At 44.4% G+C, this 14,874-nt stretch overlaps 1 protein-coding gene across 1 annotated transcript; it reads right to left on the bottom strand.

Annotated features, from left to right (window-relative positions):
* Nucleotides 1-445: 445 nt before the first annotated feature.
* LOC129047764 (uncharacterized) lies at nt 446-13,832 on the bottom strand. The gene is made up of 3 exons (XM_054519644.2): nt 13,680-13,832; nt 5,569-6,021; nt 446-1,199 (listed from the first exon to the last, which is right to left on the bottom strand). The coding sequence occupies exons 1-3, from the start codon at nt 13,830-13,832 to the stop codon at nt 1,125-1,127; spliced, it is 681 nt and encodes a 226-aa protein (XP_054375619.1). The 3' UTR covers nt 446-1,124.
* Between the last annotated feature and the right edge of the window lie 1,042 nt (nt 13,833-14,874).

Below are 14,874 nucleotides of genomic sequence, written 5' to 3'. Positions count from 1 at the left end.
ACTGAGGCTCAGAGAGTAAGGAAATCTGGTTTGCATTCCCTACCCTCAGCGCCTGTTGAAATCTTACTCACGGGTCAAGATCCATCTCTGGTGCCTGTGGCTCTCCTCAGAGCCATCTCAGGGCCTCCGTGCCACCACCTCTGCTTGTCTCCCATGGCATTTTGGCTGTGGACTACGGATCTTTGAGACTATGTTAGTTGCCCCACTCGGCCGGGAGCTCCTGGAGGGCAGGAAGCTGGTCCTACTGGGTTCTGTCCCCAGAGCCTGGCCAGGCGTCTGGGACTTGGGTTGGATTGGCCCCCAATTTACAAACTGGGTCAAGACTCAGGGGCAACAATAAGAAGGAGGAATGTTTAAGGACAGCAGTGGTGAAAGTAAGCCGTAATTCTCACACCTCCCCACCCCCCCAACACACCCCCATGCACCTCCTCCCACTCCACCCTTTCACACTGCCATCACCCCCACCAACATGAGGTTTGGTTAATGATCTCCATTAAAAAGTAATGAGGAGGAAACAATCTCAGAGAGCTTCAGTAACGAGGTCACACTGCTAACAAGTGGAGGAACTGGATTCAAACCCTGGCCTGATTCCAAAGCCCATGTTCTTTTCATTGTTCCAGGGAAGTTCACCATAATTTTAGTCTTTTGATTCTGCCTTTACAATTTTTGTCATCTCTACAAACCACTTGTGAGAGTAATCAATATTTTTTCTTTAAATTAACTCATTTTTTAAAAATGTACATTTACTCTAAAAAGAAACTTTGGATGGAAACCCAGTATAATTTGCCATAATTAATTAAATTAATTAATTATTATAACAATGAAGTTCATCCTGGTGCCGCCTACGATCACCTTTGGTGCTATGCACGTATCCTCTGGGGAATCCACACCACGCACACTCTGCATGCTTCACACTGCTGCAAGAACCCTTTAAATCTCTTCTCTCCTGCTCTCTTGTTTACTGTCCATTTTGTCACATGGTGCTCAGGGTTCTGGGGGCTGAGTGATGGAAGGGACGTTGGACAATGGAGAAGTCCAATATTGTCATTGAGTCTGACAGAGTTTGTGATGTGCCCGTAGGCTTGTGGTCATGTGGCCCAGGTCCCACTGGGGCTTTTCACCGCTCACATTTCATTGTCCAGAACTAGCCACATGGTGCCTCTTGCTGCAGGGGGCAGGAAGTGCAGATTCCCAAACAACTAGGAAGGAAAGGAGAACCAAATAATGGTGAGCATTTAGAATATCTCCTACATATCATTCCTTACATCATTCCTATGGGGGAGGAGGTTACTAAATATGATTTCTCTTCTATAAATGAGGAAACAAGCCCACAGAGGAAAATTGACTAAAGCCACACAGATGGAAAGAAAAGGGGCCATGATTTGAACCTAGGCAGTCTGGCTTTGGAGTTCATGGAAAAAACTCAATGAGAATGCTTAGCATACAGTCAGCAATCTATCTGTATTATTTTCCTATAGCTGCTGAAACAAATGTTTACATTTAGGGCCCATCTGGATAAGCCAAGATATCCTACCCACATTAGGATCCTTACTTTAATCATACCTGTAAAGACCCATGTGTCATATAGAGTAATATTCACAGGTTCCCAAGATTCATGGATGCACATCTTTGGCAACATTGCTCAGTCGACTGTACTGTGAGAGCTCTAATTATCTATGAGAGCTCTAATTATCTGAATGCTGGTTGTCTTTGTGGTCTGCCCCTTTCTCAGGGACTGATCACTTTCTACCCTGCAGGCTAGCAATTTGTCATGTTTTCCTGCTGGAATTTGAGCACCCTGAGGGTAGAGAGTGTTGTTGATTCACCTTCCCCTCTACAGAGTTGGGCACATACAAATCACAGAATTGTGGAAATGATTGATTTGAGTGAGTTAAAATTTCTCTTGAGGGCATCAGAAATAGCTGTGGTAAAGGAGGGGTCTGTGTATGGTGGTGCCCCAGTGAAACATCCTTTTGAGGATGAAGAGGGGGACCAGCTGTCCTCCCGGGCTCATGTAGAACTGCTTTACCCTGCCATTGCCTCAAGCCTACACGTTGGGTGGGGGGAGAAAATTGGCTGGCCTCTCACCAGGGCCTTTGATTCATTTACTCATTCAGCAGATGTTCATTGACTATTTCTGCACTTTAGTAACATCTTCAGCTGGAGAAGCCATGGCCTTAGGTACCTCTTTTTGGTGCCATGTGCAAAGACTTTGGGGTCACACCTATATGTGCAGTCCACAGGCACATTCTCAGTCAATGAGGTGGAACAGAAAGAGGCTCAGGATAACTGGGCTCAAGTCCTAACTTTGCTGTTGCCTTGAACAAGTCATGTCTACTCTCTGGAGTGTCCACACACATCACTGTTATTGCATTTACTATATTATTAAATTGTAATCATATATGGTTTCTGTATCCTTCTCCTTCCATAGGATGAGTTCCATAAGGAGAGGACAGTGTCTGTGTCATCTTTCTCTTCCCATTCACTATCTTAAGAGTTTGTGTATCACAAACTCTTAGTAGTAGTAATAATAGTGTAGCAATGATGATGATGACCCTGGTAAAAGCTCTCCATTTATGGAGAGCTTACTATGTGTCAAGCAGTGTTTTATGTACTTTTGTGTTGTAACTCATTTCATCCTCATAACACCTCTATGAATTAAGTACTATTATTTTCCACACTCTACAGATGAGGAATCTGAGGCACAGAGAGATTAAGTAACTTGCCCAAAGTTGCACAATTAGTAAGTGGTTGAGCCAGGATTTAAATTCAGGTTCTCTGTCCAGAAGTCATGGTTTAAACCATTCTGTACAATGTGGTTTGTTTGAAAGATGGAACGAAATGTGAAACGAGGACCTACAAGGTCATTTTAGCTCCCATTTCCTGTGAGTCTCAGAAATGCTTCCCTGCAACCTGTACAAAGGACCTCTGCTCTGGTCTGGCAGTGTGGACCAGGGAACACTGAGGTACAAGGTATGGTGTCCTGAGAATGAGTGTTTGAATCCTGGCTCTGCCACTTATTGCTGTGTCTTTGAGAAAGTTATTTAACCTTTTTGAAGTTCAGTTTTCTCATACAGCAAAAGAACACTAATACCTACATTGTGGAGTTGTTGGTAGAATAAAAGAATAAAATAAAACAAAATAACAATAAAAAATAAAAGAATAACTAAGGAAAAGTGGTTAACACCAAGGAAGCTCTCTACAGAAAATAGGGACTTTGGAATGTAATTGCCACAGAGTTGAATATTCCTCCTTAGAACAGAGCGTGGTGGGGGATTTAAGTTGGTTCACTTTTCTCAAGGATTAGTATGACAGATCCCCATGGGAAATCACGTGAATCCAAGATTGATCTGCTTTCTGAATGTAAAGACTTTGGATGGAAAATTAGGCTGCCCGTGTGTGTGTGTGTGTGTGCGTGTGTGTGTGTGTGGACTGTCTTCGGGTCAATTGCTGGGATGGGTAGGGACATATTTCAAAATGAGCAGGGACCACAGAGTGAGAAAACATGTTCAAATTCTGGCTCTGCCATTATCTTCCTGTGCCATCTGGCAGGTGCGGCCAGTAATCAATCATCTTTGGGTTTCCACTTTCCTGATTCCAAGATGAGGGGTTAGAATCTGAAGATCTCCAAGGCCTTGATGAGTGCTACCAGTCTGCAAATTCCCAAGCCAAGTTCTTCAGTGAATCAAATTTCCTCCAGTAGCCATTTCTACCAAAGGAGCAACTGTTTTTCCTTCCCACTGACATGGCTATGTATTCGAACTGGATATAGGTGAGAGGCATTTTTGTCCTAGCTTCTCGGGCCCCTCCAAGGAGCTCCAAGAGGCTTAAGGATATTTTATTTAAAAAATCACACAATTTGAGAGCAAATACAGAAGATATGAATTAGCAAAATGAACAAAATTAAAATCTCATACAATCGCAGGACCCTGGGACCTGAAGTCTTGGAGAGGATGTAATCACCAAGTCATCCCAAGGAAGAGCGGGATGCCTAAAAGAGAGGGATGCCTCAATTGGTTACCCCTAAGCCCACCGACTTTTAAGGCATGTATAAGTGAGTGGGAACCTGCAAAAGACTGGGAAGGAGCAGTCAGAGAGGTAGGAAGAAAACCGGGAGTGCCTGTTGTCACAGAAGCTGAGGGCAAGGAGGACAGTGGTTGGGAGAATCTGATGCGGGTATATCCCTCACACTTTCCAAGGGTCACCTTATTATTTTAATCCTCCCAACAGATCGGTGAAGTGGGAACCATCATACTCTAACGTCTCCTTTTTTTTTTTTTTTGAGACGGAGTCTCCCTCTATTGCCCAGGTTGGAGTGCAGTGGTGCAATCTGGATTCACTTCAACCTCCGCCTCCTGAGTTCAAGCGATTCTCCTGCCTCAGCCTCCCGAGTAGCTGAGACTACAGGAGTGTGCCACCATGCCCGGCTAGTTTTTTTGTATTTTTAGTAGAGACGGGGTTTCACCATATTGGCCAGGCTGGTCTCAAACTCCTGACCTCGTGATCCACTCGCCTTGGCCTCCCAAAGTGTTGGGATTATAGGCGTGAGCCACCGCGCCCAGCCATTTCTCCTTTTTTAATTTAAAATTTTTTATTTTGGATGATGGGTATTTATTATTTTTATATTATTCTTTGAGTCTTTTTGTCCTGCATACTTTCAAGGTCAAAAAGAGGAAGGAGGAAAGTAGGGACTCTCAGGCCAGATGCAAAGAGTGGCTCCCCTATGGAACCATCTTTGGGCACCCCAGACTGGAGCCTGAGCAGGTGACTAGCTCTGCTTCCTTCCCAAGGTTGGACTATAATCTCAAAGTGCTGGTGTAGAATGAGGCCCCACTGCAAGTGGCTGCCCCCAGGACCGAGCTTACCTGCCCTCCTCTTGCCTCAGTTCCTCACTTGTTGGTTGGGACAGCAACACCACCTTAAAGCCCTGGGGAGGACTGGCCTCAAAGGCTCAAAGAAGGTGCTGGGTGACTGCAGCTCCTGTCAGACCTCCATGGGTTGTGTGTGCACCTGTGTGTATGTAGTGTGATGTGTGTGCATATGTGTGTATGTGTGATCACACTTCTAGGGATCCTGGTGTAAGCTCAGGATACCCTGTCCCACTCCATCCCTCTCTAACAGCAGCTCCAAGGACCATGGCCCCAGGAACTAGGCGCAAGTGACAGGAGACACCTGCTATGTCTAAACCCAGCGCACGCTCAGCCCGGCCTCGCCTTTTCAAGGACGGCCGGCACAGGCCATCATCCTGGCCCACGATGATGGTGAGCATCAAACTCCAGTTTCTGAAGAGGAAACTGAAGACCAGAGAGGGGAGGTAAATGTCCCAAAGTCACCAGCAAGTCAGTGGCAGACACAACTTTAACTCTAGTTTTGACTGGCAGTCTATGGGCATCGAGGCCACCATTCGCTATGTACCTAATGTGTGCCTGGCAGTGTTCCAGGCCTCTCCTGCATCATTTCTAATCCTCTCAACCAGAGGATCAGAGAGGTGGCGTTTTCACCCCTAGTACACAGAGGAGGCGCTTGGGGTTCAGAGGCACGTGTGGGACTCGACCGACCGTCACTCACCCCAGCAGGTGGCCAAGCGGGGTGGGAGCGCGGGTCTCCCCATCCCCAGCGGTGACGGGCGGCGGCTCTTTCCTGAAGAATGGGGCGGCGTCCGCAACGGGAACAGCTGGAGGCGCCCCCCGGGACCCTGGCCCGGCCTCGCCCCCGCGCATGCCTGGCCGCTGAGGCGTGAGAGCCGCCGCCCGGCCTCCCCCCGCGCGCCTTGCACAACCGGCCCAGGTAAGTGCTGCGTCTCTGGGCAATTATCGCCCTCCCGCCGCCGGGGCTGGCCGCGCACAGGGCCCACGGCCAAGGGACTCGCAGCCACCCAAGGAGAGCTGCACGGTCTACCGCGGCCGCCAGCGCGCGCGATTTCACAAGGCCCCGGAGCGGGGACGGGGCGGGGCGGCAGGGCGGTGACGTCACGCGCAGCCCCGCCCCGCGGCAGCCCCGCCCCCGCGCGCTGGGCCGGGCCTGGGGAGGAAGCGATGCGAGGCCGCCTGTCGACCTGCGGCGCTTCTTCGTTCCTCCTCCTCTCAGCTATTTTTCTTTCTTCCCATCTCCCATCTCTTCCTTTTTATCCCTCTCATTCCTCCCTCTTTCCGTCCATTTCCTCCTCCCTTCCCCATCTCCTTCCTTTTAATTTTCCTTTTCTCCTCCCTCCCGCCTTCCTTCTCTCTGCTTCCTTTCTCTTCCTCCCTCCCTCCTTCCTTCTCTTCCGCCTGCTTCCTTTCTTTCTCCTCTCTCTCTCTCCTTTCTTCCTTTCCTCCTCTCCTTTTTCTTTTTCTTTTCTTTTCTTTCTTTCTTTTTTGTTTTTTTTCTGAGACGGAGTCTCCCTCTGTCGCCCAGGCTGGAGGGCAATGGCGCGATCTCGGCTCACTGCAACCTCCGCCTCCCAGGTTGAAGCGATTCTCCTGCCTCAGCCTCCCGAGTAGCTGGGATTACAGGCTCCCGCCACCACGCCCGGCTAATTTTTTTGTGTTTTTAGTAGAGAAGGGGTTTCACCATGTTGGCCAAGCTGGTCTTGAACTCCTGACCTCGTGATCCACCTGCTTTGGCCTCCCAAAGTGCTGGGATTACAGGCATGAGCCACTACGCCCGGCCTCATTTCTTTTAAAAATGTATTTTAATATTTTTAATTGTGGTGGAAAACATGTCACGTGAAATTTACCATCTTAACCATTTTAAGTGTGCAGTTCAGTAGTGTTAACTGTATTCACATTGTTGTGCAGCAGAGCTCTAGAACTTCTTCATCTTGCAAAACAGACTTTATACCAATTAAACGACTCCCCATCTCACCACCCCTCCTAACCATCATTCTACTTTGTGTTTCTTCTGTTCTTTTTCCCTTTTGGGGCCTTTGTTTCTTTTCCTTTATCTCTCCCTTTTCTTCCCCTCCCTCTCTCCTTCTCTCTTTCACTTCTATAAAACCTAATGGTCCCGCTGCACACTGGGCAGCCCTCTCCAGCCTCTGCCTGGGCTGGGCCAGTAGGCCTGTCAGCAAGGCTGTTAGAGTTTAGTGAATCATCATTCTTACCTGATGTGTCAGGGCCAGTGGGAGGCCCCTGGAAGCCTCACTTGGCTTTTCACTGGTACGCAAACACGTCCAGCAAGAAACTTCTGCCAGGAAGAGTTAATTAGGAGAGAGGCCCTGACTCCCCCAGAGTAAGAGGGTCGGCCTGGGAACCCCTTTCTTCCCTGGGCCTTCTCCAGCCCTGGGGCTCCCCTTCTAGACGGTAGAAGACAGCCACGATGATGCTGATGGGGATGATAACTTGGACTGACACAAAACGCATTTCTATAGACATTATCTCATTCTTGTTCTCACAATAATCCTGGGAGGTAGGCGTTATCATTCCCATTTTACAGGTGAGGAAACCGAGCCTCAGAATTCTAGGTGAAGGGATTTGCCTATGGCCACAAAGCTGCTCAGCTGCAGAGTTGGCAAGCTGGGGAACGCAGGTTTGTATCACAAAAGCAGGAAAAATGTGGCTAGGTCAGAGTGCAAAACACTACAAAAATGATTTGCTCCTTCGTCTGTGTTCCCATAGTGCTTTGTTTAGACTCCTGGTTGTAGACTGTACCTGATGGGTTTCTCCATCAGCTGGGCATAGACAAGGGATATTGAATGAACAAGTGGTAGAGGTATCTGATAGCATGCATAGCAAGTGAAAAGGAAGAAAGTTGGTTTCTAGGCAGCTAAGAGACTTTTTTTTTTTTTTTTTTTTTTTTTGAGACAGAGTTTCACTCTTGTTGCCCAGGCTGCAGTGCAATGGTGCGATTTCAGCTCACAGCAACCTCTGCCAGTTAAGAGATTTTTTAATCAAATAGAGCTGCCATCCAGATGTCCTTGGGGTTTCTGGAATTTTAGCCGTCCATATTGGGAATGTATTGAGAGACTAAGGTGTGGCTGGAGTTGCAGTTCTCCTCCTTTTTCTGGGTAGGACCTCTGGTTCATGGGACAGTTCACATTCTTTGAGCAAGTTCTGTTTCAATCTCTTTGCAATATGTTGGTGTGGAAATAATTTTTAGTATCACAGGTAATCGTGGAAGATAATTAATGCTCACCAATTATCCAATTCTCCTTTACTTCTAGGTATGTGGATGCATATACTCTTCTGTCCCCTTGAAATAAAGCATGGTCATGTAACTATTTTTGGCTGATAAATGTAATTAAAAGGAATTGTTCCTATCTTTTGGCTATTGTGAAGACTGCTACTATGAACATTGGTGTATAGGCTTTGGTTTAGACACTTGTTTTCAATTATTTGGGATATATACCTAGGAATGGAATTGCTGGATCATATGGTAATTGTATGTTTAATGTTTTGAAGAACCACCAAACTGTCTTCTATAGTGGCTGCATCATGTTACATTCCCACCAGCAAGGTACAAGGGTTCCAATTTCTACATATCCCTGCCAACACTTGTTATATCTTCCCGTTTTTTGGATAATAGCCATTCTAATCGATATGAAGTGGTATCTCATTGTGTTGCCTTTGTTTCTGAAAGATAGTTTTACTGTGTGTGGAGTTCTCGGTTGACATTTTTACATTAAAGATTTTTTCCCCACTGTCTTCTAGCTTGCATTTTCTTCCAGTAACAAATCTGCTGTCATCTTTATCTTTGTTCCCACTGTATATAATATGTGTCTTTCTCTGACTACTTTTTAGATTTTCCCTTTATCATTTGTTTTGAAATGTGCCTTGGTGTCATTCTTTTGTTTGGAATTCATTGGGCTTCTTAGATCTTTGCATGTATACTTTTCAACTTTTGGGAACTTTTGACTGTTCATTTTTAAACACATTTGTTGAGATATAATTTATCTACCATACAATTCACTCATTTAAATGTACAATTAACTGTATATTATTATATGTGTTGATGATGTGCACCCATCACTGCACTCAATTTTAGAATGTTTTCATCATCCCAAAGAGAAACCCTGTTCTTTTTGGCCATCATCTCCCAACCCTCCTCACCACCTTCCACCTCCCTACTTCAGGCAAGCACTAATCTACTTTCTGTTTGTACAGATTTGCCTATTCTAGATATTTCACATGAAGAAAGCATACAATATGTGGCCATTGACTGGCCTGCCTTTCTTTCCCTCTCCTCCCTCCCTTCCTTCCTTCCTCCATTCCTTTCTCTCTGCCTTTCTTTCTCTCTTTCTTTCTTTCTTTTTTGAGATGGAGTTTGGCTCTTGTTGCCCAGGCTGGAGTGCTGTGGTGTGATCTTAGCTCACCGCAACCTCCGCCTCCCAGGTTCAAGTGATTCTCCTGCCTCAGCCTCCCGAGTGGCTGGGATTACAGGCATGCACCACCATGCCCGACTAATTTTTGTAGTTTTAGTAGAGATGAGGTTTCACCATGTTGGCCAGGCTGGTCTCGTACTCCTGACCTCAAGTGATCCGCCTGCCTCGGCCTCCCAAAGTGCTAGGATTACAGGCATGAGCCACTGGGCCCGGCCTCTATTATTTCTTTAAATATTTCTTTTGTCCTTTCCTTCTCCTCTCCTTCAGGTACTCCCATTTGTTTTAAAGTTATTTTGAAAACTGTATTTGAATATAATTGATTTCCTTTGTATTCCTTTATATTTTTAATGCATTTAAAAACATTATTCTAAGAAGATGTCCATAGGTATCACTAGGCTGCTGGAAGAGTCTTTGGCACAAAAATGTTAATAGAATATCCTTATTCTAGATAGTGTTATAGATGAATGTTTTCCAAACTGGTTTTTCAAAGAAAGCTATTTCTTAGGATATTGATAGTTGCTGCAATAGAGGTATTCTTTGCTCAGATAAGCTTGGGAAGACTGAGTGAAACAGCATCTGACATCTTTTTCTGCCCGATTTCTCCAAGTCTTTTATTCACTAAAATGCTTTGTGTATATCTAAGAGGAGATATAATGTGCAACATTTTCTAATTCAGTGTAGCACACAGTACACACTTTTTTCAATTTGTTATTTAAAAAAAACCCTCTAATAATATCTAGTTCAATGAATTATGCAAATGAAATGCTCCAAAACACAAATCCCCTAAAAAAAGGCCATAAATGCTTTTATATTATTATAATAAGTGTTTCTCAAACTAAGAATAACAGACTAATGAACCCATTTAAAAGGAGAAAAATCTCACGACTCCTCAGTACTTAATGTGTAACTTAAATGAGTTTTAGTTTAACATTATTTGTGTAGACATGTAAAACTAGATATAGCCTTTAAACAATAAAACCAAAACAAATTTATAAATTAAATACAATACTACAAACAAAATCAAAATAGAAACCCATACGTTTAATATGATGGATTTTTTTTTTTTTTTAATTGCTGACACTAAATGGCTACTTGCAGTGTTACTATGGGGCTAACCTGTTAAGGGGCAGGTTCTTTGGAATTTGTCATGACTGTAATGCTGTGTTTGGATGACTCAGTTTGAACTTTCTCTATTTGAACTTCTGAGAAAACTTGCTTCTTACAGGGCTGTGATATTCTTTCATTTTAGTTAACATGGCCATATTACACCTTGAGATTGGGTCTGCCTCCCTTTTCTCATTAATGTTACTGCTTGGTCCCAGTTTCATCATAAACAGTGCAAACATGAACACTGTGATGGTGAATTTGGTGTGTCAACTTGACTGGGTTCCGGGGTGCCCAGATATTTAGTCAAATATTCGGCGTGTTTCTGCAAGGGTGGTTTTGGATGAGATTAACATTTACATCAACGGACTGAGCAAAGCAGATTGCCCTCCCTGATGTTAGTGGGTCTCACCCAATCAGCTGACACTTCACTAGAAAAAAAGGCTGACTCTTCCTTGAGTAACAGAGGATTCTTCCTGCCTGACTGCCTCCAAACTGGGACATTGACTCTTTTTCTGGCTCTTGAGCCTGCAGCCTTCAGACTGGAGCTATGCCGTTAGCTCTCCTTAGTCTCCAGCTGCTGGATTTATCCTGCAGATCCTGGGTCTTGCCAGCCTCCAAATTGTTTAAGTCAATTCCTTATAATAAATATCTTTATTGTGTAATAAACATATAATAAGTGCATACACATAGGTACTAACATCAGGTGGCAATAGTTATAAAGTATAATTTTTTGGTAGAAATATGTATCATGCAATATCTGAGATATATTTATACTAGAAAAGCATTCACTGTTTATGTGAAATCTAAATTTAACTGGGAGTCCTGTAATTTATCTGGTAGACCTAGAGGACATAGAATATGATTTTATTATTTGTTAAGATTATTATCAATATGGAAAAATTAAAATTCTCCCTGATAACTTGAGGATGGGTCTGCAGACTCCAACAGAGAAATTGCAATGGTGTTTACACAAATGTCACTTATGTGGAATGATTTGGGAGCCTGCCTGCCACACCAGCACACCACCCAGCAGCAAAGTGGCAGGCTCTGAGCTCCTTGTGCTCCAGAGCATCATAACACTGCACCACCTGAAGAGTTGGTAAAGTCAGCCCTAGGGATCCATTTTCAGGGTAGATGGACCCTCCCCAGAAGCCTTCACAGTGAACTCCCCTTAAGAGAACAATCCCTTGAGGGACTCATTCTGGCTTCTGCATTACTCACAGGCACAGTAGAGAATTGTTGCTAATCAGCATTGCACCTTTTGTCTCAAGTCCACCTTTCCCTAAGAGACTCTCAAGACTAATTTCAGGATGGCTTTCATTCCTGTCCACTTCAGTCATCTCCAGAAACCCAAGCTTCTCAGGTCAAGGGGACCCTAACCCCATGCCACTCAGAAGAGTCTCTGTTTTGACTCAATTTTCCTTTCCTTCCTGCGCTCCCAAACCTTTTCTCTGTGGGTTTATGAACTCATGGCTGTCAATTACACTCTTTCCAATATCCTCAACTACTTCTCTGAGTGCTCACTTACTTTTTTGCATTAAATGAAAGCTGAATATCTGCTCATGACATTATTTCTTTTACAACCTACTGAGGTGGAAGGTGTCTTTCCTCTTAAAAACTGGGTACCTGAGGGCCTGAGGTGGGGAAGCTGTGTAAGTGGTCCTCTTTGCCTTCTGTGGTCACTTCTAAATGCATTCCTTCTCCCTCTTCCTTCAACTCTCCACTCCTTCAATGCCCATATGAATGCTCTATTTACCCTCATTAGTGGGTGTCTTTAGCACTGGCACGCTGTCTTCCTGTCTATCCTTTTTCCTGACACCATTCCTGGTAATTTCAACATTCATATGGGTGAGACATCCAATACATTGGCTTCTAGTTTCCATGTCTCTCTTTGATCTTCTGATAGGGTTTGGCTGTGTCCCCACCCAAATCTCATCTTGAATTGTAGTTCCCATAATCTCCACGTGTCGTGGGATGGACCCAGTGGGAGGTAATTTAGTCATGGGGACAGTTACCCTCATACTGTTCTGGTGATAATGAATGAGTTCTCACAAGATCTGATGGTTTTATAAGGGGCTTTTCTCCCTTTTGCTCAGCACTTTTGCTTCCTGCTACTATGTGAAGAAGGACATGTTGGCTTCCCATTCCACCATGATTGTAAGTTTCCTGAGGCCTCCCCAGCCATGCTGAACTGCAAGTCAATTAAACCTCTTTCTTTTATAAATTACCCAGGCTCGGGTTATGTCTTTGTTAGCATTGTGAGAACAGACTAATACATCTTCTTTTTAATTTACTCCTTTGATCTGTTCCATTCCAGCCACTCATTACCTTTGTCATGTCCACGACCATACCATCACCAAAAACCTACATTCTCTGACTGCTACCTCCTTTCATCCCAGCTCCCTTGGGGCAATATTTCCAATCCACCTCATCAAGACTTCCAAAAGACTGGCCCTTCCACTTTTCCCACTATCTGTCATTTCCCTCAGGTTCTCACTTCCTTCCTTAACCAGCTAAATTTCTGTGGTTCATCATCATAACTACTCTATTTCAAGTACTTCTAATTCCTGTATTCCACTCTTCTTCCTTCATATTTGCTCTCTGCTTAAGCCTACACATCTGACTACTACACACCTGAACTCAAGCATGTAAATGTCATGAGAGAAAAACACATATCTAGACCAACTGGTCTTGCTTTAAATTCATGACCACAAATCTCAAATGAGCACTCAGCCCTGCTCAGCAATCTTACCCTTCACTATGTGTTCCACTTCGCAGTCTTCAAAACAACTATTTCACATTTTTACCTCCTGCCTCCCTTGCCTCCCTCACTTACTGGGGCCTCTCATCTCTCAGGAAGGGCCATGTACCTTGTTATCTTCCCTCATTCTTACCTGATGACCTCATCTCATATTTCACTGAAAAAATAGAAGCAGTTATATAGGTCCTCCTTGATATGGTTTGGCTGTGTCCTTGATAAAGGAGGACCTTTATCTTCCCAGCATACCTTCCAATTCATCTGAATTTGTGTTAATATTTCCTTCCTGTCTTCATATTGCTATGGATAAAGTGTTTTTGCTTTTACCAAGAGAAACCCCCTTCACTTGTAAGCTTGATCATCTGGCCTCTTGGTTTTTTAGAGGACTTTGCTTCTGCAATTCTCCTATCTCTGCTGCATCTCTAGTTTCTTTCTTTCCACTCAGATCATTCCCCCAAAATGCAGACCTGTTTCAGTATCTCCAGGGTTTGCAGAGCCTTTTCCTTACCCTACCTTTTCCTGTAGCTGATCTAGTTCTCTGCTGTCCTTCACAGAAGCGCTTTTCAGGGAGTTGTCTCCTGTGTCTACTTCCTCACCTTTGATTCTCTGCTCAGCCCTCTGCCATGGGTCCTCTCTTTCTTCCAGCCCATGGAGACTGTTTTTCATGAGGCTGCTGATGACCTCCAGTGATCACTTCTCTGTCCTTATTTGATCTCTCAGCAGCGTATGATATGGTTGACACAGTTGGCCACACCCTTCTTGAACTGCTTTCTTCTCTTGGCTTCTAGAATATCATATCTTTTTAGTTGTCCCTTTATAGTCTCCTTAGCAGCCCTGCACATTTGCTGCTTGATTTCTAAATGTCATAGTGCTGCAAGTCTTGGCCATAGATCTCCTTCTTTAGATCCATCTTCTCCCTGGTGAGCTCCTCTGGCCCAAGGCTTTGAATATGCTGCAGTGCCTCCCAAAACTACATCCAGCTCTGTCTAGCTCACACTCATATCTATCCAGCCTTATATTTTATACCTCCACTTGGATGTCTAATAGGTGTCTCAGACTTGCTTTGTCCCAAATCAAACTCTTGCTTTTCCTTTCACCTCCAAACATGTTCCTCCCCCAGGTCTTCCCCATCCCAGTAAATAACACACATTCACACAGATTATCAGGCCTAAAACCTTGGACACATCTTTGATTTATTTCCTCATGCCTTATACTTAAGTCCTGTTGAATGTCCCCCCTAGAACTAATCAAGAATCTGAAACTTCTCTTCATCATCACTATTACATCTTAGTCCCATCCAACATCAACTCTCACCTAGATTACTGCAGTCTGGTCTCCCTGCCTATCTCCTGGTCTCCCTTAATTGGTCTCCCTGCCTATGTCCTATTTGTCTTGTTACTGTACTTTCTATTGTCCACTCAGCAGCCAGGGTGGAAATCAAATTTAAAGGTGTATTTAAAAGTATAAATCAAATCATGCATACTGTGATGGTTAATTTTGTGTGCCAGCTTCACTGGGCTAAGGCATACCCAGATAGCTGGCAAAACATTATTTCTGAGTATGTCTGTGCAGGTGTTTCCAGAAGAGATTAGCATTTGAATCAGCAGGCAGTAAAGAAGCTCCACCCTCCCCAACATGGGTAGGCATCATCCAGTCCATTGAGGGCTGGAAAAGAACAAAAAAGGCCGAGGAAGGGTACATTCTCTCT

This window comes from Pongo abelii, chromosome 13 (assembly GCF_028885655.2).
Source record: "Pongo abelii isolate AG06213 chromosome 13, NHGRI_mPonAbe1-v2.0_pri, whole genome shotgun sequence".
NCBI classification, from domain to species: Eukaryota; Metazoa; Chordata; class Mammalia; order Primates; family Hominidae; genus Pongo; species Pongo abelii.
The sequence above is the reverse complement of the archived record's forward strand: the minus strand, read 5'-3'. Positions and strand labels throughout refer to the sequence as shown.